Below are 26,743 nucleotides of genomic sequence, written 5' to 3'. Positions count from 1 at the left end.
GCTGCAAATCCAAAGTGCTGGAGGAACTCGGCAGGTCAGGCAGCATCTATGGACAGGAGAAAACAGTCGACATTTTGAGCCAAGACTATATATGTATGTGTAACGATATCAGAAAGCCAAATAAAGTGTAACAACTACACAGAAACTGCAGTACAGGCAGGCAATATGGTGAAAAATCATAGCCAGGTGGATTTTGAGGTCAGGTGGCCATTTTATCGTACTGGACAGCTATTTAATTGCTGTATAACCGAGGGGTAGAAGCTGCCCTTGAGCATGTATCTTCTGCCCGGTGGATAAACACACTGCCGTCTGTCCGGGGCCTGCAGGTCTGTGAGGGAACGCTGCCAACTGGTACGTTCAGATTGATAGAGTCTGTGCTGAGGGATGCACTGAATTGTGATGTAGACTAAGGTTCTGGGGGAGAGGACTACAGTCTGCGAGATCATGGCATTTGGAAACCGAGCATCCTCAAATTGTCCCACAAACTATTCAAAGGCTGTTCTCGTCAGTGCACGGGTGTGATGACAGGCTCAGCTGTGTGAAACATCAATCCCTTGTCACCAATCTTTATCGATACCTGGATTCACCTCGGCTTGGTAGGGTAACTGCTCTGTCCAGGGTGACGAAACTGCAGAGTTGTGGCACAGCTCAGTGTCTCTTCCCTTCCCCACGTGTACGCTTCTACATCACTGAAATCAGCCTCCCCTCCATGGACTCTGTCCACTCTTCCTGCAGCCTCAGTAAAGCAGCCAGCAGAATCCAAGTCCCACCCATCCCAGACATCTCCCCATCCCATAAAGCCTGAAAGCATATACCACCAGGCTCAAGGACAGCTTCTACCTCGCTGTCAGACTACTGAATGGCTCACTGGTACTTCAAGATGATTCCTTTGCGAATATGTACAAGGTATGAGGAGGTAGAAATAGTAAAGGATATGTTAGGGTAAGGGTTAATAGGTTAGGGTTGGGTTGAGTAAGGGCACAGAACAGGGCCACTGGTATGTGCTGCTTGAAACAAGAATTGAAATTACTACAGCAGACACTTGTAATTGCGATGCTTGGAATGGGAATTGAAATTATTGGACCAGACATTTGTAACTGCCATGCTCGATAGAAAGAAGAACCTTTGTAGCCTTCTGGTTAGATTTGTTTCTTTTGTAACTGTGCTTGCTACCTATGCTGCTTGTCTCCTGCGCACGGAGGTGTGTTCAGTCAAGGATATACTGAAAATAACCTTGGCTTTGAATCAACCAATGAATTAAAGCAAGATGTCTTATTATGCATATAACTTGGCCTGATCAGCACATGTACACTCCATATATGGAATGTTCTTTTTTTTAATGATCTATAAGAATAAAGTAATTTGAGGATGTAACCAGAGGAAAGTGGGGTCATGTTGTGTAGCATGACTCTCTGACATCTCCTCCGATCAAGATACAATAAAGAAAGTTGATCGAGTGAAAAACTGTGGTCTCTGAGTTTTTCTCTGACTGAGTTAAAGGCTGATGTTTACACCTTGACCTCACAATCAACCTCGTGCACCTTGCTGTCTGCCTGCACTGCACTTTCTCAGCAGCTGTGACACTTCATTCTGTTGTTTTACCTTGTTATACTTAAATGCACAGGGCAGTGATCTGATCCGAATGAACAATATGCGAGACAAGCTTTTCACTGTGTCTCAGTACACATGACAATAATAAACCAATTCGGACATGAGGGATGGTAGTCAGTGACCCAATGAGCCAAATACCAGGCCCCTGTGGCCTGGCTGGCTCACATTCCCTGCTAACCCTGTCACTATCTGCCTCACCAGGACTCTGTGTTTGTGGGCAAGAGCCTCCGTATCAGCCTGCAGTCAGACGCCCAGCCGAACTCCCACCCACTCTCAGTCAGTGAGCAGGAGGTCGGCAGCAGCCAGCGCATCAGCCAGCTCTTCAACGACATCTCCTATGAGAAGGTGAGGGTGTGGGAGGGGCAGGTGTAGATCAGCGGGAGAGACACTCAGAGCACAGGATGGCTCCATTACAGATGTAGACCTATTACAGCAGGTGGGAGGTGTGACTCTAGATCCCGATCCCCCGGTCACCAGGCAGGTCTCCGCACGCCCCTCCCAATCCTGAGAGTCCCTCTGTCTGACAAGTAAGTGTGTGTGTGTGTGTGTGTGTGTGTGTGTGTGTGTGTGTGTGTGTGTGTGTGTGTGTGTGTGTGTGTGTGTGTGTGTGTGTGAGTGTGTGTGTGTGTGTGAGAGTGAGTGTGTGTGTGTGTGAGAGTGAGTGAGTGTGTGTGTGTGAGAGTGAGTGAGTGTGTGTGTGAGAGTGAGTGTGTGTGTGTGTGTGTGTGTGAGAGTGAGTGAGTGTGTGTGAGAGTGAGTGAGTGTGTGTGTGTAAGTGTGCGTGTGTGTGTATCTCCCTGTGGGTTTCCTCCACGTGTTCCAGTTCTCTCCCACATTACATCCCTGACCCCCCCATGAGTCCTTGGTACAAAGTGAGAAACTCTCCCCTGACTCTCTGACAGTGCCTCTCTGACTCAGTCTGTCCCACACAGTTCACCTCTGCACCCTTCACCCCGTCACCCACTGCCTAACTCCCCGCGTCCTCCTTGACAGGGTGCGTCTGTTCTCCGGATGGTCTCCAACTTCATGACTGAGAATGTCTTCCTGCAAGGACTCCTGGTGAGAGGGAAGAAGCCATGTTCATCAGCTCTCTGTCTCTCTCTCTCTCTCGTCCTCTCTCTGCCTCCTTCTCACTCCTGTCTGTCTCTCACACTCCCTCTTTCTCAGTGTCTGTCTCTCTTCCTCACTCCTTCTTTCTCTCTGTATCTGTCTGTCCATCTCTCCTCTGCTCTTCCTCCCTCTCACTCTCTCTCTCTCTTTTCATCTCTTCCCCTCTTTCTGACCCTCTGTCTCTGCCCTTCCCTCCTTCTCTCTTTCTCCCCATCTTTCCCTGTCTCTCTGTCTCTTTCTCTTTCTGCCTCTCACCCTATGTGTCACACCCCGACAGAGCTACCTGAAGGAGTTCAGCTTCAGGACGGTGACTTACATCAACCTCCGCACTCACCTGCAAAAGGTAACTGCAAACTCCGAACTCTAAACTGTGCTATAGGAAGGAGGTGGCTGCACCAGAGAGGGTGCAGGGGCAATTCCCCACGACGTTGCCTGGGACAGAGAGCTTCCGTTATGAAGAAAGATGAGGGAGGTTGGGCCTGTTCCTCCTGGAGTAGAGAACTGACAGGGGGCAGAGATAGGATAGTAACAAACATTTTCTCCTGGTGGTAGGAGGGGACAGAGGTATAAAGAAGTGGAAAGGGGTTTAGGAGGGATCCGGGGGTGGGGAACTTTCCCCCTGGGTTGGAATCTGGGATGCACTGCCTGAGTGGATGGTGGCAGCAAACACTCTCAACAATTTGAACAAGTATCTGGACATTACCTGCCAGAAAATGATACGGACCGAGAGCTGTGGAATGGGATTGGTTTGGGAATTGCAAGGGCTGGCACAGATCCAGTGGGCAGAAGAGTCTCTTTCTGTGCTGCAAGAATCCACAGGTCTCTAAATTTCTGGACTGGTCGGTCAGCTTGTAAACGCTGGTCAGTCCAGATGCTCTCTGGCTCCGGAAGGGGTGGGTTTGTTTGTCAATGTTCATCCATTTCCATGTAGGCCTGGTCCATCCCAAATCTGGGAACTGAGGAGATCTTCCCTAATGATGGATCCTGCTGACCAAAGGGGTACCCTGCCCCCAAACCACACCAATGACCCATGTGGGAATGAGGGTGTCCCAGGGTCCTTGATAGAACTGGATAAAGGACCTCTGGATCTGGAACTGCAGCCCAGGTGATTGTATCACTACTGGCCTCACTGAGTCTCCAGCCAATGAATACTGGACTCATCAGACCTCTAGCCAATCACTGCTGGACTCACTGGTCCTCCAGCCAATCACTGCTAGGCTTACCAGACCTCCAGCCTATCACTGCTGGGCTCACTGGGTTTCCAGCTAGTCATTACTGGGCTAAATGGGCTCCAGCCAGTCAACGCTGGACTAACTGGGCCTCCAGCCAATCAGCCATGTCCAACCAATCCGTACTGTGGATATATGGAGGATAAGTGGTGCAGGACAGGGAGAACCATGGAGGGTGGGAAGGAAGTGTTAAAGAGGTGTGAGTCAGAGATGGAAGGGCTGAGAAGGAAGGCGAAGGGTGAGGGAAAATGGAGAGATTCCAATGATGTGGGGAGGGGCGTGGAGTGCAACGTGGCATTTTGGGAAGGGTGGATGGAGAGGTCTGGAGGTGCTGGGTGGGTGGAGTAGTAGGTTTCTGGGGCAGATGGAGGCTTGCGTGAAGAAGGTGGAATATGATTTGGAGAGAATGGGGTTGTGACAGGGAATGAAGGAATCTGGACAGGTTGGAGGTGGAATAGGGATGGAGGGTGGGATTTGCAAGGGTTTTCTGCCTTTCATTCCCCAGCCCACCTGTTGCCCTCTCCCTCCCCAGGCCACGAACAACCAGTCAGCAGTGACCCTCCCCACCAACCTGAAATCCATCTTGGACAGCTGGGCCCTGCAGCCAGGCTACCCGATGGTGACCGTGAACACCAGCTCCGGACTCGTCTCCCAGCAACACTTCCTCCTGTATGGATTGTCCACGGTGTCCAGCCCCTCCAGGTTCCGGTGAGCATTCCCAGGCTAATCTCTGGCTGTGGAGTTCCAGAAGGTGGATCTGACATAGTTACATCAATGACCCATTACTGGTTTATTGGGAATCCCAATGGTCCAGGTGTGATCCCTGTCCTCCCACTGGGATCCCATTTCCCACTCTGTTTAAATTTTTAGGGAACTATGTTTCAGCTCTCTTTAAACTCAGTGGGACCCTAATTCCAAGTCCCTATTGGAATCTATTTCCCACCCCATTTAAACCCATTGGGACCCCCATTTCCAGCTCAGTTTAAACTTACCAGGGGCCTCATTTCCAGCTCTGGTTAAACCCACCAGTGTCCTGTTTCTGGCTCCATTTAAACCCACTGGGACACAATTTCTGACTCAATTTAAACCCACCAGGGCCCCATTTCTGGCTCCGTTTAAACCCACTGGGACACAATTTCTGACTCAATTTAAACCCACCAGGGCCCCATTTCTGGCTCCGTTTAAATCCACCAGGACCCTGTTTCTGGCTCTGTTTAAATCCACCACTTTCACTTGAAGGTAACACCTAAGGGTATGTTTGTGTATTGGTGGTAAACAACCAATAATCTGGAATATTTATCAGTCCATCTTCATGATGTTTCTGATAGTGCCAGATTGTCGGGGGTTTCGACCAGCTGGCAGGTTAGAGAATGGGAGCTGGAATGAAGGGTTGAACAGACACATTTACTGTCTCTGGGTGATGGAATGGATGAACCTGCTGGGAATGGTGGGGAGTGTGCTGTTGGGGAAAGGGTAAGGAGCAAGCTGAAAGTAATGGGACTGAAGGTGATAAATCTCAAACACTTAATGTGATCCGATTGCAGTCAATCCAAGACCAGTCCAGCCCACCTCAATCCAAGCCCTGTTGAACCCAACCACACCAATCCAAGAACAGCCCAAACTAACCATAGCCAATCCAAGGCCAGCACAGCCCAACCACGGCCAATCCAAGCCTAGCACAGCCCAACCACGGCCAATCCAAGCCTAGCACAGCCCAACCACGGCCAATCCAAGCCTAGCACAGCCCAACCACGGCCAGTCCAAGCCTAGCACAGCCCAACCACGGCCAGTCCAAGCCTAGCACAGCCCAACCACGGCCAATCCAAGCCTAGCACAGCCCAACCATGGCCAATCCAAGGCCAACCCCTTCCTGAAATTATTGGTAAAAACTCTGAGGGGCCAGATTAATCTGCAGTCAGAGGGAGGTTTTGTGAGGGAGATCATGACTGACTGACTAACTTGATGGTGACCAGAGATGTGGATGAAGACAGTGAGGAGAGCTACTGGGATCCAGGGTGAACCCGCAGGTGGCTGATGGTGGAGGGGTATATGATGGAACCCTCCCTGATTGTTGTAAACTTGTTTAATTTGGATATGTGCTAGGTGTTACATTTTGGGAAGACAATCCAGAGCAGGACTTTCACAGTGAACTGCAGGGCCCTGGGGGAGTGTTGTGGAACAGAAGAACCTTGGGATACAAGTACATGGTTGCCTGAAAGCGGTGATGCAGGTAGACAGGATAGTGAAGGTGGTGTGGCATGTTGGCCTTCATCAATTAGGGCACTGAGTACAGGAGCTGGGACATTACACTGCAGTTGGTTCAACTTTATTGCTATCTGACTGAATGTATTTACCACCAAGCAAACCAATATTCCTCTGGACCACAGTGCACCGACAATGCATACATCACACACACATACAGCACATAAAAATTTGCCACGAATAATTTAATAAAATATAATTCAAAATGCATGTGAAGTGCACAACACAGATATACAGTAAAGAGTAAACGGCTCGCTCTCCTGGTGACGAGAGCTTGGTAATGGCAGGGAATTCATTAGTTTCACAGGGGAAGAAGCTGTTGCCCAGTCTGGCAGCTCTAGTCCTGGTGCTCATACACTGCACCAGCTGTGGGTCAAAGAGATTGTGGGATGGCTGTTAGGGATGCTCACCCTGCTATAGCAAAGATGCCATTAAGCTGGGAAGAGAGCAGAGATATGCAAGGATGGTGCCAGAACTTGAGGAACTAAAGATTGAGCCTTTCAGGTCTTTTTCATTGTAGTGTAGGACACTGAGGGGTCGTCTTATAAAATCATGAGGGGCTGAGATAGGGTGAACTCACACAGTCCTTTTTTCCCAACTTTGGGGAATCAAGAACCAGAAGGTGAAAGGGGAGAATTTAAATAGGAACCCAAAGGGCAATTTCTTCACTCTGAGGCAACTGAAACTGGCTTAGGTGGGGATCTTGGTTGGTATGGGCCAGTTGGGACAAAGGGCTTGTTTCTATGTTCTCTCCCCTCCACCATCTCCTCATCCCATCACTCCACCGTTGGCAGCCATTCCTGGGCCTCAAGATCCAATGTTCCCTCCGTAAACCCTTCTCCCCTCCGGTTTCATAAACGCTCACCCCTCACCTGTTTGTTTCTCCCCAAGTACCAGACCTTGATCAGGAGATGTCCCCCGAACCACGGTGTTGTGTGACCAAGAAGCCCTCCCTTGCCACCCAGTGGTGAAGCTGGATCCCCTGGTCTGTGGGACAGGCAACAGTGGTGGTGCTGGTTGGCCAGTGCACTACACCCCCAATTCCTGAGGGCAGACAGGTGAGGGATGGGGGGTGATGAGCAGACTGGAGATTGACCCACCCTCCTGTCTCCATCCTCAGGTACAGCTGGTACATCCCAGTCACCTGGCAACGCAACACCAGCCTGCAGGACATGATCTGGATCAACAGAACAAGACGTATGGACCACCACCTATTCCCCCCACCCCCCTCAGTATCGCTTTCCCCAATCAGGATAAAGGGTTAAATGACCAGATGAAGGGACTTGACCAGAAAGTCCATTTCCCTGCATAGGTGCTACCCAGCATGCCGAGTTCCTCGTGGCTCCAGATTCAGGCTTCTGGTCACTATCATCTCTTACTCAAGACTCTCTGGCGACCTGGGCTGCAGGAGTCAGAAGGCAGCACATAATTCGGCAGCAGAATTCTCCTCAAGTCCCAAGATATTTGCCCAGATTACAACCCATTTAGTCCACACCCTGGGACTATGAGATGGGACAATATAGAGGGAGCCTCTCTCTGTGTCTGATCTCGGGCATGTGTAATGGGACGGTGTAGAGGGAGCTTCACTCTGTGTCTGACCCTGGGAGTGTGTGATGGGACAGTGTAGAGGGAGCTTCACTCTGTGTCTGACCCTGGGAGTGTGTGATGGGACGGTTTGGAGGGAGCTTCACTCTGTGTCTGACCCTGGGAGTGTGTGATGGGACAGTGTAGAGGGAGCTTCACTCTGTGTCTGACCCTGGGAGTGTGTGATGGGACCGTGTGGAGGGAGTTTCACTCTGTGTCTGATCCCGGGAGTGTGTGATGGGACAGTGTGGAGGGAGTTTCACTCTGTGTCTGACCCCGGGAGTGTGTGATGGGACGGTGTGGAGGGAGTTTCACTCTATGTCGGACCCTGGGGGTGTGTGATGGGACGGTGTAGAGGGAGCTTCACTCTGTGTCTGACACCGGGAGTGTGTGATGAGACAGTGTAGAGGGAGCTTCACTCTGTGTCTGACCCAGGGGGTGTGTGATGGGACGGTGTGGAGGGAGTTTCACTCTGTGTCTGACCCCGGGAGTGTGTGATGGGACGGTGTAGAGGGAGCTTCACTCTGTGTCTGACCCTGGGAGTGTGTGATGGGATGGTGTAGAGGGAGCTTCACTCTGTGTCTGACCCTGGGGGTGTGTGATGGGACGGTGTAGAGGGAGTTTCACTCTGTGTCTGACCCCGGGAGTGTGTGATGGGATGGTGTGGAGGGAGCTTCACTCTGTGTCTGACCCTGGGAGTGTGTGATGGGATGGTGTGGAGGGAGCTTCACTCTGTGTCTGACCCTGGGAGTGTCTGATGGGATGGTGTAGAGGGAGTTTCACTCTGTGTCTGACCCCGGGAGAGTGTGATGGGATGGTGTAGAGGGAGTTTCACTCTGTTTCTGACCCCGGGAGTGTGTGATGGGATGGTGTGGAGGGAGTTTCACTCTGTGTCTGACCCCGGGAGTGTGTGATGGGATGGTGTAGAGGGAGTTTCACTCTGTGTCTGACCCCGGGAGTGTGTGATGGGACGGTGTGGAGGGAGTTTCACTCTGTGTCTGACCCCGGGAGTGTGTGATGGGACGGTGTGGAGGGAGTTTCACTCTGTGTCTGACCCCAAGAGTGTGTGATAGGATGGTGTGGAGGGAGTTTCACTCTGTGTCTGATCCCTGTCTGGGATGTTCCCTCAGAGGTGTACGTGAGCCAGATGGTGGTGAGAGATCAGACCTGGGTGTTGGCAAATATCAACGCTGTTGGCGTTTACAGAGTTAATTATGACGATGACAACTGGGACCGGTTGCTGATCCAACTGATGAGAAATAGGGATGTAAGTTCATGCCGGGAGGGAGAAGGAGGGACAGTGGGAGGGAGGGGGCGAGGCAGTGGCAGGGAGGAGGAGGGACAGTGGGAGGGAGGGGGCGAGGCAGTGGCAGGGATGAGGAGGGACAGAGGGAGTGAGGGGGTGAGGCAGTGGGAGGGGGCGAGGCAGTGGCAGGGAGGAGGAGGGACAGTGGGAGGGAGGGTCGAGGCAGTGACAGGGAGGAAGAAGGACAGTGGGAGGGAGGGGGCGAGGCAGTGGCAGGGAGGAGGAGGGACAGTGGGAGGGAGGGTCGAGGCAGTGGCAGGGAGGAGGAGGGACAGTGGGAGGGAGGGGTCGAGGCAGTGGCAGGGAGGAGGAGGGACAGTGGGAGGGAGGGTAGAGGCAGTGGCAGGGAGGAGGAGGGACAGTGGGAGGGAGGGTCGAGGCAGTGGCAGGGAGGAGGAGGGACAGTGGGAGGGAGGGGCGAGGCAGTGGCAGGGAGGAGGAGGGACAGTGGGAGGGAGGGGCGAGGCAGTGGCAGGGAGGAGGAGGGACAGTGGGAGGGAGGGTCGAGGCAGTGGCGGGGAGGAGGAGGGACAGTGGGAGGGAGGGGCGAGGCAGTGGCAGGGAGGAGGAGGGACAGTGGGAGGGAGGGTCGAGGCAGTGGCAGGGAGGAGGAGGGACTGTGGTAGGGAGGGTCGAGGCAGTGGCAGGGAGGAGGAGGGACAGTAGGAGGGAGGGTCGAGGCAGTGGCAGGGAGGAGGAGGGACTGTGGTAGGGAGGGTCGAGGCAGTGGCAGGGAGGAGGAGGGACAGTGGGAGGGAGGGTCGAGGCAGTGGCAGGGAGGAGGTGGGACAGTGGGAGGGAGGGTCGAGGCAGTGGCAGGGAGGAGGAGGGACAGTGGCAGGGAGGAGGAGGGACAGTGGGAGGGAGGGTCGAGGCAGTGGCAGGGAGGAGGAGGGACAGTGGGAGCGAGGGTCGAGGCAGTGGCAGGGAGGAGGAGGGACATTAGGAGGGAGGGTCGAGGCAGTGGCGGGGAGGAGGAGGGACAGTGGGAGCGAGGGTCGAGGCAGTGGCAGGGAGGAGGAGGGACAGTGGGAGGGAAGGGTCGAGGCAGTGGCGGGGAGGAGGAGGGACAGTGGGAGGGAGGGGTCGAGGCAGTGGCGGGGAGGAGGAGGGACAGTGGGAGGGAGGGTCGAGGCAGTGGCATGGAGGAGGAGGGACAGTATGAGGGAGGGTCGAGGCAGTGGCAGGGAGGAGGAGGGACAGTGGGAGGGAGGGTCGAGGCAGTGACAGGGAGGAGGAGGGACAGTATGAGGGAGGGTCGAGGCAGTGGCAGGGAGGAGGAGGGACAGTGGGAGGGAGGGGTCGAGGCAGTGGCAGGGAGGAGGAGGGACAGTGGGAGGGAGGGTCGAGGCAGTGGCAGGGAGGAGGAGGGACAGTATGAGGGAGGGTCGAGGCAGTGGCAGGGAGGAGGAGGGACAGTGGGAGGGAGGGTCGAGGCAGTGGCAGGGAGGAGGAGGAACTGTGGTAGGGAGGGTCGAGGCAGTGGCAGGGAGGAGGAGGGACAGTGGGAGGGAGAGTCGAGGCAGTGGCATGGAGGAGGAGGGACAGTAGGAGGGAGGGTCGAGGCAGTGGCATGGAGGAGGAGGGACTGTGGTAGGGAGGGTCGAGGCAGTGGCATGGAGGAGGAGGGACAGTAGGAGGGAGGGTCGAGGCAGTGGCGGGGAGGAGGAGGGACAGTGGGAGGGAGGGTCGAGGCAGTGGCATGGAGGAGGAGGGACAGTAGGAGGGAGGGGCGAGGCAGTGGCAGGGAGGAGGAGGGACAGTGGGAGGGAGGGGCGAGGCAGTGGCGGGGAGGAGGAGGGACAGTGGGAGGGAGGGGTCGAGGCAGTGGCAGGGAGGAGGAGGGACAGTGGGAGGGAGGGTCGAGGCAGTGGCAGGGAGGAGGAGGGACAGTGGGAGGGAGGGTCGAGGCAGTGGCAGGGAGGAGGAGGGACTGTGGTAGGGAGGGTCAAGGCAGTGGCATGGAGGAGGAGGGACAGTAGGAGGGAGGGGCGAGGCAGTGGCGGGGAGGAGGAGGGACAGTAGGAGGGAGGGTCGAGGCAGTGGCGGGGAGGAGGAGGGACAGTGGGAGGGAGGGTCGAGGCAGTGGCAGGGAGGAGGAGGGACAGTGGGAGGGAGGGTCGAGGCAGTGGCGGGGAGGAGGGACAGAGGGAGGGAGGGGGCGAGGCAGTGGCAGGGAGGACGTGGGACATTGGGAGGGAGGGTCGAGGCAGTGGCAGGGAGGAGGAGGGACAGTGGGAGGGAGGGTCGAGGCAGTGGCAGGGAGGAGGAGGGACAGTGGGAGGGAGGGTCGAGGCAGTGGCGGGGAGGAGGGACAGAGGGAGGGAGGGGGCGAGGCAGTGGCAGGGAGGACGTGGGACAGTGGGAGGGAGGGTCGAGGCAGTGGCAGGGAGGAGGAGGGACAGTGGGAGGGAGGGGCAAGGCAGTGGCGGGGAGGAGGAGGGACAGTGGGAGGGAGGAGGCGAGGCAGTGGCAGGGAGGAGGAGGGACAGTGGGAGGGAGGGGTCGAGGCAGTGGCAGGGAGGAGGAGGGACAGTGGGAGGGAGGGTCAAGGCAGTGGCAGGGAGGAGGTGGGACAGTGGGAGGGAGGGGGCGAGGCAGTGGCAGAGAGGAGGGACAGTGGCAGGGAGGAGGAGGGACAGTGGGAGGGAGGGTCGAGGCAGTGGCAGGGAGGAGGAGGGACAGTGGGAGCGAGGGTCGAGGCAGTGGCAGGGAGGAGGGACAGAGGGAGGGAGGGGGCGAGGCAGTGGCAGGGAGGACGTGGGACAGTGGGAGGGAGGGTCGAGGCAGTGGCAGGGAGGAGGAGGGACAGTGGGAGGGAGGGGCAAGGCAGTGGCGGGGAGGAGGGACAGTGGGAGGGAGGGTCGAGGCAGTGGCAGGGAGGAGGAGGGACAGTGGGAGGGAGGGTCAAGGCAGTGGCAGGGAGGAGGTGGGACAGTGGGAGGGAGGGGGCGAGGCAGTGGCAGAGAGGAGGGACAGTGGGAGGGAGGGGGCGAGGCAGTGGCAGGGAGGAGGAGGGACAGTGGGAGGGAGGGTCGAGGCAGTGGCGGGGAGGAGGGACAGAGAGAGGGAGGGGGCAAGGCAGTGGCGGGGAGGAGGAGGGACAGTGGGAGGGAGGAGGCGAGGCAGTGGCAGGGAGGAGGAGGGACAGTGGGAGGGAGGGGTCGAGGCAGTGGCAGGGAGGAGGAGAGACAGTGGGAGGGAGGGGTCAAGGCAGTGGCAGGGAGGAGGAGGGACAGTGGGAGGGATGGGCAAGGCAGTGGCGGGGAGGCGGGACAGTGGGAGGGAGGGTCGAGGCAGTGGCAGGGAGGAGGAGGGACAGTGGGAGGGAGGGTCAAGGCAGTGGCAGGGAGGAGGTGGGACAGTGGGAGGGAGGGGGCGAGGCAGTGGCAGAGAGGAGGGACAGTGGGAGGGAGGGTCGAGGCAGTGGCAGGGAGGAGGAGGGACAGTGGGAGGGAGGGTCGAGGCAGTGGCAGGGAGGAGGTGGGACAGTGGGAGGGAGGGTCGAGGCAGTGGCAGGGAGGAGGAGGGACAGTGGCAGGGAGGAGGAGGGACAGTGGGAGGGAGGGTCGAGGCAGTGGCAGGGAGGAGGAGGGACAGTGGGAGCGAGGGTCGAGGCAGTGGCAGGGAGGAGGAGGGACATTAGGAGGGAGGGTCGAGGCAGTGGCGGGGAGGAGGAGGGACAGTGGGAGCGAGGGTCGAGGCAGTGGCAGGGAGGAGGAGGGACAGTGGGAGGGAAGGGTCGAGGCAGTGGCGGGGAGGAGGAGGGACAGTGGGAGGGAGGGGTCGAGGCAGTGGCGGGGAGGAGGAGGGACAGTGGGAGGGAGGGGTCGAGGCAGTGGCAGGGAGGAGGAGGGACAGTGGGAGGGAGGGGTCGAGGCAGTGGCAGGGAGGAGGAGGGACAGTGGGAGGGAGGGGTCGAGGCAGTGGCAGGGAGGAGGAGGGACAGTGGGAGGGAGGGGGCGAGGCAGTGGCAGGGAGGAGGGATGGAGCGGAGCAAGGGCGAGGAGGTAGGAATGAGGAGAGGGAGAAGGATGGGGAGAGGCAGTGAGGAAAGTGTGACGGAGAGAGTAGATGGACGGAGGGAAACAGAAACAAAGGAGAAGGGGAGCCGGAGGGAGGACGAAAAATGAGAGGGAGAGAGAGAAAGGGAAGAAAGCCTCTGACACACCCCCACATTCCCCAGGCCCCTGACAGACCCCCACATTCCCCGGGTCCCTGACACACCCCCACATTCCCCGGGCCCCTGACACACCCACATTCCTCGGGTCCCTGACACACCCCCACATTCCCAGGCCCCTGACACACCCCCACATTCCCCGGGTCCCTGACACACCCCCACATTCCCCAGGTCCCTGACACACCCCCACATTCCCCGGGCCCCTGACACACCCACATTCCTCGGGTCCCTGACACACCCCCACATTCCCAGGCCCCTGACACACCCCCACATTCCCCGGGTCCTTGACACACACCCACATTCCCCAGGTCCCTGATACACCCCCACATTCCCCGGGTCCCTGACACACCCCCACATTCCCCGGGTCCCTGACACACCCCCACATTCCCCGGGCCCCTGACACACCCACATTCCTCGGGTCCCTGACACACCCCCACATTCCCAGGCCCCTGACACACCCCCACATTCCCAGGCCCCTGACACACCCACATTCCTCGGGTCCCTGACACACCCCCACATTCCCCGGGCCCCTGACACACCCACTTTCCCCAGGCCCCTGACACACCCACATTCCTCGGGTCCCTGACACACCCCCACATTCCCAGGCCCCTGACACACCCCCACATTCCCCGGGTCCCTGACACACCCCCACATTCCCGGTCCCCTGACACACCCCCACATTCCCGGGCCCCTGACACACCCCCACTTTCCCCAGGCCCCTGACACACCCCCACATTCCCGGTCCCCTGACACACCCCCACATTCCCGGGCCCCTGATACACCCCCACTTTCCCGGGCCCCTGACACACACCCACATTCCCCGGGTCCCTGACACACCCCCACTTTCCCGGGCCCCTGACACACACCCACATTCCCGGGCCCCTGACACACCCCCACATTCCCAGGCCCCTGACACACCCCCACATTCCCCGGGTCCCTGACACACACCCACATTCCCGGGCCCCTGACACACCCACATTCCTCGGGTCCCTGACACACCCCCACATTCCCCGGGCCCCTGACACACCCACATTCCCGGGCCCCTGACACACCCCCACATTCCCCGGGTCCCTGACACACACCCCACATTCCCCGGGCCCCTGACACGCCCCCACATTCCCCGGGCCCCTGACACACCCCTTCTTTCCCCAGGTCCCTGACACACCCCAACTTTCCTCGGTCTCCTGACACACCCCCACTTTCCCCGGGCCCCTGACACACCCCCACTTTCCCCGGGCCCCTGACACACCCCCACTTTCCCCAGGCCCCTGACACACACCCCACTTTCCCCAGGCCCCTGACACACCCCCACTTTTCCCGGGCCCCTGACACACCCCCACTTTTCCCAGGCCCCTGACACACACCCCACTTTCCCCAGGCCCCTGACACACCCCCACTTTTCCCGGGCCCCTGACACACCCCCACATTCCCAGGCCCCTGACACACCCCCACATTCCCCGGGTCCTTGACACACCCCCACTTTCCCCGGGCCCCTGACACACCCCCACATTCCCAGGCCCCTGACACACCCCCACATTCCTCGGGTCCCTGACACACCCCCACATTCCCGGGCCCCTGACACACCCCCACATTCCCCGGGCCCCTGACACACCCCCACTTTCCCCGGGTCCCTGACACACCCCCACTTTCCCCGGGTCCCTGACACACCCCCACTTTCCCCGGGTCCCTGACACACCCCCACATTCCCGGGCCCCTGACACACCCCCACATTCCCCGGGCCCCTGACACACCCCCACATTCCCGGGCCCCTGACACACCCCCACATTCCCAGGCCCCTGACACACCCCCACATTCCCCGGGTCCCTGACACACCCCCACATTCCCCAGGCCCCTGACACACCCCCACTTTCCCCGGGCCCCTAACATGCCCCTGTTCCCCCTTACCATGAGCTTGACCAGCTGAACATCAGGAAGTACTCTCTGATCCTTCATCAACCTCTCTTTCTCCTCCACCAGGCCATCCCAGTGATCAACCGGGCTCAGCTCATCGATGATGCATTCAGCCTTGCTCGGTAGGTGCAATGGTGGCGCGGTGGCAAGGCGTGGAAGGAAGAAGGTGTGGTTAATTGTGTCAGGAGTGGGGAATCGGCCTGTGACATTGTCCTGGCACGTCCCAGTCACCATGACCAGGGGTCGCCCAGCTGGCTGGCTGTGGCCACTGTCCACCCCGATCCGGCCCAAACCCAGACAGAGGGGACGCGGTGGGAAAACACATCAGGTCAGCCAGTGGGTGTGGAGCCGGACACAGAGCTTGTGGTTCCACTCAGAATTAGGCCAACAGGACCAGCAGAGATAGGGGGCTGAAGGGCCTGTGTCCCGCTGTGAAGCTCTCAGACCAGTGTCGGGTGATGCGTTGGGCTGGTGGAGGTTGAGAGGTGCACCCTGCCCCTCAACAAGTGGGGATACCTGGAGGTTGAGGTGAGAATTTGAGCTGGTGTCATTGGGGCAGTGAATTCACCAGGAACCCACCCACCTCAGACAGCTGAGTACGTATGGGCCAGGGCTGGTGGGTGAGAAACGTACAGGTATCCCAGGGTGTGGAGAGAGTAAAGACAGTGCAGGGCGAAGGACAGCCAAGGACAGCAATTTCAAGGGGCCGAGTGGCCTAATCCTGCTTCTTATCAATCAAACTGCTGGGACAGTGCGTAGAGAGCTCCCTCCTCCCCACCCCTCCCTAGGCGATCCCTCCTCACAGCCTCCCTCCTCCCCACCCCTCCCTAGGCGATCCCTCCTCACAGCCTCCCTCCTCCCCACCCCTCCCTAGGCGATCCCTCCTCACAGCCTCCCTCCTCCCCACCCCTCCCTAGGCGATCCCTCCTCACAGCCTCCCTCCTCCCCACCCCTCCCTAGGCGATCCCTCCTCACAGCCTCCCTCCTCCCCACCCCTCCCTAGGCGATCCCTCCTCACAGCCTCCCTCCTCCCCACCCCTCCCTAGGCGATCCCTCCTCACAGCCTCCCTCCTCCCCACCCCTCCCTAGGCGATCCCTCCTCACAGCCTCCCTCCTCCCCACCCCTCCCTAGGCGATCCCTCCTCACAGCCTCCCTCCTCCCCACCCCTCCCTAGGCGATCCCTCCTCACAGCCTCCCTCCTCCCCACCCCTCCCTAGGCGATCCCTCCTCACAGCCTCCCTCCTCCCCACCCCTCCCTAGGCGATCCCTCCTCACAGCCTCCCTCCTCCCCACCCCTCCCTAGGCGATCCCTCCTCACAGCCTCCCTCCTCCCCACCCCTCCCTAGGCGATCCCTCCTCACAGCCTCCCTCCTCCCCACCCCTCCCTAGGCGATCCCTCCTCACAGCCTCCCTCCTCCCCACCCCTCCCTAGGCGATCCCTCCTCACAGCCTCCCTCCTCCCCACCCCTCCCTAGGCGATCCCTCCTCACAGCCTCCCTCCTCCCCACCCCTCCCTAGGCGATCCCTCCTCACAGCCTCCCTCCTCCCCACCCCTCCCTAGGCGATCCCTCCTCACAGCCTCCCTCCTCCCCACCCCTCCCTAGGCGATCCCTCCTCACAGCCTCCCTCCTCCCCACCCCTCCCTAGGCGATGCCTCCTCACAGCCTCCCTCCTCCCCACCCCTCCCTAGGCGATCCCTCCTCACAGCCTCCCTCCTCCCCACCCCTCCCTAGGCGATCCCTCCTCACAGCCTCCCTCCTCCCCACCCCTCCCTAGGCGATCCCTCCTCACAGCCTCCCTCCTCCCCACCCCTCCCTAGGCGATCCCTCCTCACAGCCTCCCTCCTCCTCCCGTGGCCTCCCCCCTCCCACCCTCGGTAAAGGCAGGCTGTTTCGGAGGTGAGCCGACCTGTGTTTTTGTGGGAGCAGTGGGCAGCACGTTAGGATCACACGTGCTCTGGAGACGACACGCTACCTGCACACGGAGACCGAGTCCCTGCCCTGGGACACCCTCAGAACACACCTGGACTTCATGGAGTTGGTGCTGAGGGAGAACCCCGCCTACAACCTGCTGGAGGTGAGGGGGTAGGGGAGGGAGGCTGGAATTGGGAGAGGGGCCTGGAGAGTGGGGAGGGGTATAGGGAAGGGGGAGGGGAAGGCAACGGTCAGAGAATGGAGGGGGAGAGGATGAGGGGAGGGGCGGGAGGGAAGAAGGAGGGAGGGAGGGAGGGGGCAGCAGAGGGAGAAGTGGAGGGGTAGAGGAGAGACCCGGGGGTTGGGGAGAGAAGGGAGATTTTGGGCAGACACTGGGGTGATGGGAGCTGCGAAACAGGAGACCATTGGTGGAGGGCAGGGGAGATTCTCTGGGCTCCAGTGTCACTCCTCCCCATGTCCCAGCAGGAGTACGTCCTGAGCAAGGTCAGCCCTGTCTTTGACTACGTGGAGCTGGCTAGTCCCGGACTGCACTCTGTGCCCAGTGAAGGCAGAGAGCAGTGAGTAACAAGCCCACCTCCAGTGTGTCCCTCTCCTCACATCCCAAACCCTTCCCTCCGCCCCGGATGACCAAGCTGTGTCCCAGAACATCCCACCCCCATCAGTCCCCATCCTCCACTACCTCATCGTTTCTCCTACTTCTTCCACACCACACGCCCCCCCCACCCCCCATCACTGGGCCTGAGCTAAGCTGTGTCTCTCTCTCCCATCACCACCTCTCTATCCTTCCACCCTCTCTCCCTCTTTCTGCTCCCTCCCTCCCTCCCTTTCTCCCTCCTCTTCCTCCTTCGGCCACCCTCTCCTTCCTCCACCTGCTCCCCTCACTCCTACTTCCCCTCTCCCTCTCTCTTTCCCCTCACTCTCTCCCCCTACCACACCCAGCAAGGTCGGGTCTCCAGACTGATGTTTGCTGGGCCTCCAGGCTTGGAGGAGGTGTGAAGACCAGGCCCCGGGCTCGTGGGGGTGGAGACCCTGCCCCTGCCATCAGCTCTGAGCCCAGACCCTCCCTCTCCTCTCCACTCAGGTTGGCCCAGGAAGTGGTGTTTGGCGTCGCCTGCTCCAACGGGCTGCGCAAATGTAACATGGCGGCCAGAGACCTCTTCTCCCGCTGGATGGCACAGCCGGACGTCAACCCGTGAGTACCTGAGGCCATGTGGCCCAACCACAGCCTGCCAGTCCCTCTCCCCAGTGGTACGTTTACAAGGGCTCTGGGGCAAGTCCCAGGGGTTTGGGTTTTGCTTTATTCTTGCCTCGACAACTTTGGCAGCTCATTCCAGGTACTCCCTACCCCCGAGCAAAGTAGCTACCCTTCAGGGCTCTTTTAAATTTCTCTGCTCTTGTCTTGCATCTTTCCCTCAAGATTTGGACTCCCCACCCTGAGGAAAAGACTGTGACCTTATCCACACCCCTCATGATTTTACAAACTTGTATGAGGTCACCCCTGACTCCAGTGGATAAAGATCGAGTCTGGCCAACGTTTCCACATGTGCCTCTGGTCTAGGCCGCATCCTTGTAAAACTCCTCTGCATCCACTCCAGCTTGGCAATAGAGTGACCAAACCTCTACACAGATTTACCTACGTTTAGGCTTGTCTTAACCAATATCTTTTTCTCACCTTCCCCCTCCCCCAACCCCAGGATCCCCCCCAGCCTACGCAGGGTGGTGTACTGCCGGTCGGTTGCCGAGGGCGACCAGGCCGAGTGGGACTTTGCCTGGAAGATGTACGATTTGGCCGAGAGCGCCGCCGAGGCCCAGACACTCCGCTACTGCCTGGCCTGCAGTGCCAACACCGCCATCCTGGCCAGGTACGCCATGTCCAGCCCTCCCGGATGCCACACAGTCTCCCGTCATCCCCACCCCTCTGGTCCTCAAGGCCTCCACTGTTCACACCTCTGCGTTTTTCCACTGCCCCCAATCTGATCTGGGAGAGTCAGAGTCTCACATGGAAAGTGGCCCTTCTGCCCCGCCCAGGTGACGCATCTGGGCTCAAGCCTATTTGCCTGCATTTGCCCCACGTCCCTCTGAACCTTTCCTGATACTCCCAGTAGAAGCTTCCTCCCCTTTGCTCTGCCACCATTCTCCCCTGAGAATCAGCTCGAGCACACAAGCGCATGGAAATGCCGTTCATACAAAACAGAAGACAAGCTACTGGCAGATCTCATTGGGTTGGGAAGTATCCGTGGAGGAGAATGTTTCGGGTTGAAACAGTTCAGATAAAAGTCAAGGTCGTGTTGATTGCTGTATACGTGCATGTACAGGTGCAATGAAAAACTTACTTGCAGCAGCATCACAGGTTCTGGGCCTAGATATGGACAAGATGTTTCCAGTAGTGGGGGAGTCTAGGACTAGGGGCACAGCCTCAAAATAGAAGGACATCCATTCCAACAGAGATGCAGAGGAATTTCTTTAGCTACAGAGCGGTTTACCTATGAAATTTATTGCCAAAACTGGGTCTGGAGGCCAAGATAGTGGTACTATTTAAAGCGGAGGTTGATAGACGCTTGATTAGTGAAGTTGTCAAAGGTTAGGGGAGAAGGCAGGAAAACAGGGTTGAAAGGGAAAATAGATCAGGCATGATTAAATGGCAGAGTAGACTTGACAGGCCAAATGGCCTAATTCTGTCCTATGTCTTATATGGCATCAGATAAGCAGCATTCACAGGAAAAACATAAATGCAACATATTTATTAAACATTTTTAAGAAGGAACGCAATTAGAACAAAACAAGTGAAGAGTCTGGACCCAAAACACCAACTCCACAGAGGCTGCTCGGCCCACTGAGTTCCTCCAGCAGATTGTTTCTTGCTCCAGATTCCAGGAACTGCCATCCCTGGTGTTTCTGTTTCACAGGAATGTTATTAAAATGAGGAAATTGCAGAAAGAGGCCATTCAGCCCATTGAGCCAGTACCAGCCCTGTGGGAGAGGAATCCTACCAGTCCTGCTCCTCCCCACCCTCTGATTGGTGCCCAGCTCCCTGAACACTACAGGTGAAACTGCCCCTGTCCCCTCTGGTGCCCTGACAACCCATCCACTCGCTTCCTCTACTGACAACATTTGTTGGCCCCCAGCCCTCCTGTCAATCATCCCACTGGATTTGCCTCAGGATCACTCCAGATGGTGGGTAAAAATTCAGAAACACAAGAGATTCTGCTAATTCTGGAAATCCAGAGTAATGCGTACAAAATGCCGGAGGAATTCAACAGGTCAGCAGCATCTATGGATGAAAATACACAGTCAATATTTTGGGCCAAGATCCTTCATCAGCATTAATCATCAATGGCCAAAAACATTCCTCTCCATAGACTGACCTGTTGTGTTTTGTGTGTGGTGCTGAAGATTTCTGTGGAATCTCTCATGTCTCCGATTTGATTCTCCACTGCAAAGTCTCTTCAAGGTGTGCCCATCATGAACGAGAGAGAATCTGCAGATGCTGTGTGTTTCAAGGTATGCCTACCCTGAACGACAGAGAATCTGCAGATGCTGTGTGTTTCAAGGTGTGCCCATCATGAACGAGAGAGAATCTGCAGATGCTGTGTGTTTCAAGGTGTGCCCATCATGAACGAGAGAGAATCTGCAGATGCTGTGTGTTTCAAGGTGTGCCCATCATGAACGAGAGAGAATCTGCAGATGCTGTCTGTTTCAAGGTGTGCCCATCATGAAGGAGAGAGAATCTGCAGATGCTGTGTGTTTCAAGGTGTGCCCATCATGAAGGAGAGAGAATCTGCAGATGCTGTGTGTTTCAAGGTGTGCCCATCATGAACGAGAGAGAATCTGCAGATGCTGTGTGTTTCAAGGTGTGCCCATCATGAAGGAGCATTCCTCCTCTTGAGAGGGATTCAGTGAGAGTCCACTGTTGCTCTCCAAGTCCAGATGAAGGGTCTCAGCCTGAAACATCAACTGTTTATTCCCCTCCACGGATGCTGTCTGACCTGTTGAATTCCTCCAGTGTTTTGTGTGTGATACACTGGGTGTCCACCATCTCCATGTGCAGAGATAGATCAGCCCAGGTCCTCAAATGGAGATCATGTCCAGAAGGTACATCCACAAGATCTGCTGATCAATCTCTCTCTCTCCACTAAAGGTACCTGTCATTCACCCTGATGCCGTGGAAGATTAATAGACAGGACTCTTTAGCCACCATTGCCTTGGTTGCCCAGAACATCAATGGCAAGAAACCAGCCTGGGACTTCATCAAGGCCAGTTGGAGCAACATCACATCTCAGTAAGCTGGTTTTATTGCCCAGAGGCAAGTTCCATGTCATTTCCTGCCCTTCCCAAAGCAGACAGAATTTCACTGCACCCATTACCTTTTCCTGCTATCCACTCCCAGCTTTTCAGTTCATCTGACCTGCCCATCACTTCCCTCTGCTGCCCCTCCTCCTTCCCTTTCTGCCCTCTCCTATCAGATTCTATCTTCTTCAGCCATTCACTTCACCCACCTATCCTCTTCCAGCTTCTTACTTCATCCCCCCTCCTCCATCCACCCGCCTTACCCCTCACCTGGTTTCACCTATCACCTGCCACTCCTGTACCCCTTCCCCTCCCTCTCCCTCACGTCTTATTCCGGCTTCCTTTCCAATCACAATGAAAGGTCAGTCTGAAACCCCCTCAGATCCTCACCCTCACCCACAGATTTACAGTGGCCTGGTTGGGATCTGGGAGGGAACTGGAGCACCCAGAGAAAAGCCGTGTGTTGACAGAGAGAATGTGGAAACCACACAGACACAGTGACGGAGCTGGGAATTGAACCAAGAGGCAACATCTCTACCCACTGTGCCTCTCTGCTGACCATAACTGATGTCTTCTGGGAGTCTTAGAATCCTCACCGCGCCCCCTCCCACAGCATGTCATTCCCTCCTCACCACCCCTCGCATAGCATAAAGCTCCCTCCTCATTGCCCCTCCCTCAGGAGCTCCACATCCCAATCATGAGTGGGGTTGGTGGTTTAATTAGCCACTGTAACTCGGCACCCTGGTAAAGTGTGGGAATTGGAGGGAGTCAGTGGGAATGTAAAATGGGATGGGTGTAAAGGGGTGGTTGGTACTCAGCACAGGTGCTGTTTCTGTCACCCACTGACCTGTGCCTTCATCTGGGATAAAGGCTATGGCGGGGAGAGGGGTTGAGGTGTCAAATCTCACCGATCTAGACTGGTGTTCCTTCTGCATACTGAGACTGTGGGAATACCTCGCTCGGTCCCACCGTTCTTCAGATTTTACCAGCAGTTCTGCAGAGGAACTCCTTGACCCTCGAGCTTCTACAGAATCCTGCATAGGATAGTGGGGGATCAGATCCTGTGCCCTGACCCCCATCGGTAGGTGTGATACAGCACAGAAACAGGCCCTTTGGCACTCCATGTCAACGTTGACCCTATTGCCCGTCCACAGCCATCCCATTTACCTGCATTGGGACTGTATACCTGCCTATTTAAATCTGTCTAAGTGCCTCTTAAACACAGTGTCTGTGACTGATTTGACCACCTCCTCTGGCAGCACATTCCAATTATCAACCCTCTGATCTCCTGTCAGTCTCCTCCCTCTCACCTTAAACCTGTGTCCTGTCGCTTTTGATATAACCACTCAGTTTCTAAATTCTGGACCAGATGGACTACACCCCAGGGTTCTGAAAGAGGAGTCTGAAGAGGTCGTGGAGGCATTAGTAATGATCTTTCAAGAATCACTAGATTCTAGAGTAGTTCCAAAAGACTGGAAAATTGCAAATGTCACTCCACTCTTCAGAAGAAAGTTGGGAAGATGTTGGAATAGATTATTAAGGATCAGGCCTCAGGGTACTTAGGGGCATGACATAAAATAGGCTATAGTCAGCATGGTTTCCTTAAGGTAAAATTTCACCTGGCAAATCTGTTAGAATTCTTTGAAGAAATAACAAATAAGATAGATAAAGGAGAATTGATTGGTGTGTACTTGGATTTTCAGAAGGCCTTGGACAAAGTACCACACATGAGGCTGCTTAACAAGTTGTGAGCCCATGGTATTATAGAAAAGATTCGAGCATGGATAAAGCAGTGGCTGATTGGCAGGAGGCAAAGCGTGGGAATAAAGGGAAGCTTTTCTGGTTGGCTGCCGGTGACTAGTGGCATTCCACAGGAGTCTGTGTTGGGACCGACTCTTTTTAGGTTAAATGTCAATATTCTGTAGGATGGAATTGATGGCTTTTTTGGAAAGTTTGCAGATGATATGAAGATAGGCAGAGGGTCAGGTAGTTTTGAGGAAATAGAGAGGCTACAGGAGGACAGACAGATTAGGGACTAGTCAAAGAAATGGCAGATGGAATACAGCATCGGGAAGTGTATAGTCATGCAGTTTGGTAGAAGAAATGAAAGGATTGATTATTTTCTAAATGGAGAGAAAATTCAAAAAACTGAGGTTCAAAGGGACTTAGTCCTTGCACAGGATTTCCTAAAGATTAATTTGCAGGTTGAATCTGTGGTGAGGAAGGCAAATGCAATGTTAGCATTCATTTCATGGGGACTAGAAAATAAAACCAAGGATGTAATTTTGAGATTTTATAAAGCACTAGTGAGGCCTCACTTGGTGTATTGTGAGCAGTTTTGGGCCCCTTATCTTAGAAAGGATGTGCTGAAACTGGAGGGGGTTCAAAAGAGGTTCACGGAAATGATCCAGGATTGAATGGCTTGTCATAGGAAGAGCGTTTGATGGTTTCGCGCCTTTATTCTCTAGAATTCAGAAGAACGAGGGTTGACCTCATTGAAACCTATTGAATAGTGAAAGGCCTTGACTGAGTGGATGTAGAGAGGATACTTCCTATGATGGGAGAGTCTAAGACCAGAGGACACAGCCTCAAAATAGAATGGCATCCTGTTAGAATGGAGATGAGGAGGAATTTCTTCAGCCAGAGGGTGGTGTATCTGTGGAATTCTTTGCCACTGGCAGCTGTGTCAAGTCTTTATGTATATTCAAGGCAGAGGTTGAGAGATTCTTGATTGGAAGGGTTACAGGGTGGGTGGAAGGCAGGAGACTTGGGCTGAGAGGAAGACTGGATCAGCCATGGTGGAATGGCAGAGCAGACTTGATGGGCCAAATGGCCTAAATCTGCTCCATATATCCTATGGTCTTATATATTAAGTCCCAACTAATGAAGGCCAGCATGCCTGATGCCTCCTTCACCATCTTGCAAAGCTTTGCTGCCACTTTTGGGCAGCAATGATGCCAACATCTCCTCTGGCAGTGAGTTCCAGTTGCTGGTGTTGTGGAGTGAGAGAGGCTGAGGGAAGGGTTGGTTGGCCAGGGTGCCAGGTCAGGAGACCGGTTCGTTGGGTGGCAGGACATCCCTTTAACGGGGTGTTAACAAGGGTGTGCTCTCCCCCTGACAGGTTCAACACGACCGAGGCAATCGTGGGTCTGCTTGAGGGTGTCACCTCCAGATTCTCCACCGAGGAAGACCTGCAGGAGGTCAGTATCCCTCTGCGTAGCCTTGGTGGGGGGGGGGGGGGGGGGGGGAGGAGGGAAGAAGGGCATTGAGCAGTGCACAGTAGGATCCCATAGCGGTTCCAAGGGGTGAGCATGGAGAGCTCTTCCTCGCCGCAGTCTGACCCTGAAACCCCAGTCTGACCCTGAAACCCCAGTCTGACCCTGAAACTCCAGTGTGACCCTGAAACCCCAGTCTGACCCTGAAACCCCAGTGTGACCCTGAAACCCCAGTGAAGGAGCTCCTGTTGGCAGTCATTGGAATCTCAGATGTCCACCCCACAATCAAACGCCTCAGCCCAGGGGCAGTGCCACTCTTCCTCCACACTATGGGATGGGCTGCCCAGAGAGGACATCACCCCCTTCCCGGATACTGACCCCTTGGCCTCAGTGCCCTAAGGGCAGACACAGGAGAATTGTCCTTGTAGGAGTTAACCCTTGCCACCCCAAACCTTGGTCACACTGGCGTCTGTGAATGAACCCAGTGACTCTGAAACTCCCTCCCTTTATCTCCGACTGGGATAGGTCAAAGACCCGGGCTGCCTCTCATTCACCCCAGTGAGGACCCTGCTTCACTGACGGCTCCTGTGGCACTCTGAACCCACGGCACTAGGTTAGGCTGGGTTTACAAGCTGCCCAGAAGCCAGAGGTCCTGCTGAACATGGACAGGAAGAAAGGCTTTATGCTCTCGGTGTTTCATGTTCAGACTGGGGGAGCTACAGGCACAGGGTCAGAGCAGGATCATGGGGTCAGACTGAGGGCTACGCTCAGGAGCTGGGAACATGGGGTCAGACTGGAAGAGACAACTCATTAGGCCAGTCTGGGGAGCTGTAGCATGGAGTCAGACTGGGGGTGCTGGGGTCATGATGTTAGATCCTATCCCCTATGGGGGCTGGATTCATGGGGTCAGTCTGGGGGTGCTGGGGTCATGATGTTAGGCCCTATCTAACATCGTGAGATCATACTCGGGAGCTGGATTCACAGGGTCAGGCTGGATCTCCCAGCTGAGTCAATGGGTTGAATGGCCTATTCGGCCTCACAGTCTGTTCTGGGTAGTAAATCACAGACTCAGCCAATTGTCTGCTCTGTAGGAACCTCAGCCACCTTCAACTCATGCTCCCTCTTCTGCTCCCAGCTCGAGGAATTCAGGCAGTTCACCGAGGTCAGTGGATTTCAGTTCCTCTCGCGTTTCCTGGACCAGACAATCACGCGGACAGCCTCTTACATCCAGTGGAGGAAGGAGAACGAGCAGGAAATCTTCCATTGGGTTAACAATAACCTCTGAAGACCATCCCCCTCCAGCGCTCGGATGCAGTCGTGGACACATTCAGGACTTCTCCATGGGAAGGACCAGGCCCTGTTGTTGTCCACTGCCGTGGCCTATTCTCTCAACAGCAACCCCCATATGTGGGGCTTCGGTAGGACATCCAGCACCCTCGGGAGTGAGCGTTCATTAGGGATCTCCTCCCCTGGGTGCCCACCGTCCTACGATCGTGACCAGCCAGCCGGGCCTCGGACCATCTTCACTCTCCAATGACTGCCCTTGAGAAGCTGCATCAGATCACGCGCACCAGAGCCCTTACCTCCGCTGGATCTGTCCTGCACAGAACTCAGTAAAGTTAGCTTAACCTGTGACTCTCTGCAGACTCTCTTCATGGTGTGGCCACATGATAAGACATAACCCCACATAGCCAACCCCCCCTTATCGACAATGAAGTTGTCTGTCTGGATGCAGGTAGATGGGACCTGGCAGTAAAATGGGTTGACACAGGCTGGATGGGCCGAAGGGTCAGTTTCTATGTTGTAGTGCTCTAACACAAAGATAGGCAGATCTGTGGACAGTGAAGAGGGTTGACAAAGGGTCCACTGGGATATGGATCAGTTAGAAATATGGGCAGAGAAATGGCAGATGAAGCTAATCCAGACCAGAGTAAGAAGGCATTGGAAGGGGAAGTATACACACAACATACAGTGAATGGCTGGACCCCTAACAGTGGTGATGTACAGAAGGACCTTGAGGTCCAAGTCCATTGCTTATAGAAAGCGGACACAAATAAAATCGGAAAGTAGAAAGAGGGAATGAAGAAGGCAGATGGCAAGCTTGCCTTCACTG

At 56.2% G+C, this 26,743-nt stretch overlaps 1 protein-coding gene across 1 annotated transcript; it reads left to right on the top strand.

The window, feature by feature from the left end:
* The first annotated feature begins 897 nt into the window (after positions 1–897).
* Positions 898–25,915, top strand: LOC140736358 (aminopeptidase N-like). The gene is made up of 15 exons (XM_073062347.1): positions 898–906; positions 1,813–1,956; positions 2,605–2,670; positions 2,999–3,064; positions 4,483–4,658; positions 7,333–7,409; positions 8,927–9,063; positions 15,260–15,315; positions 17,123–17,270; positions 17,594–17,685; positions 18,210–18,320; positions 18,823–18,990; positions 21,267–21,407; positions 24,537–24,615; positions 25,766–25,915. Exons 1-15 carry the CDS (start codon positions 898–900, stop codon positions 25,913–25,915), a joined length of 1,620 nt encoding a protein of 539 aa, XP_072918448.1.
* Positions 25,916–26,743: the final 828 nt, after the last annotated feature.

The sequence above is a fragment of the Hemitrygon akajei genome, chromosome 11 (assembly GCF_048418815.1).
Source record: "Hemitrygon akajei chromosome 11, sHemAka1.3, whole genome shotgun sequence".
NCBI lineage: Eukaryota > Metazoa > Chordata > Chondrichthyes > Myliobatiformes > Dasyatidae > Hemitrygon > Hemitrygon akajei.
Note: the sequence above shows the minus strand (reverse complement) of the source record. Positions and strands in the feature narration are given on the sequence as shown.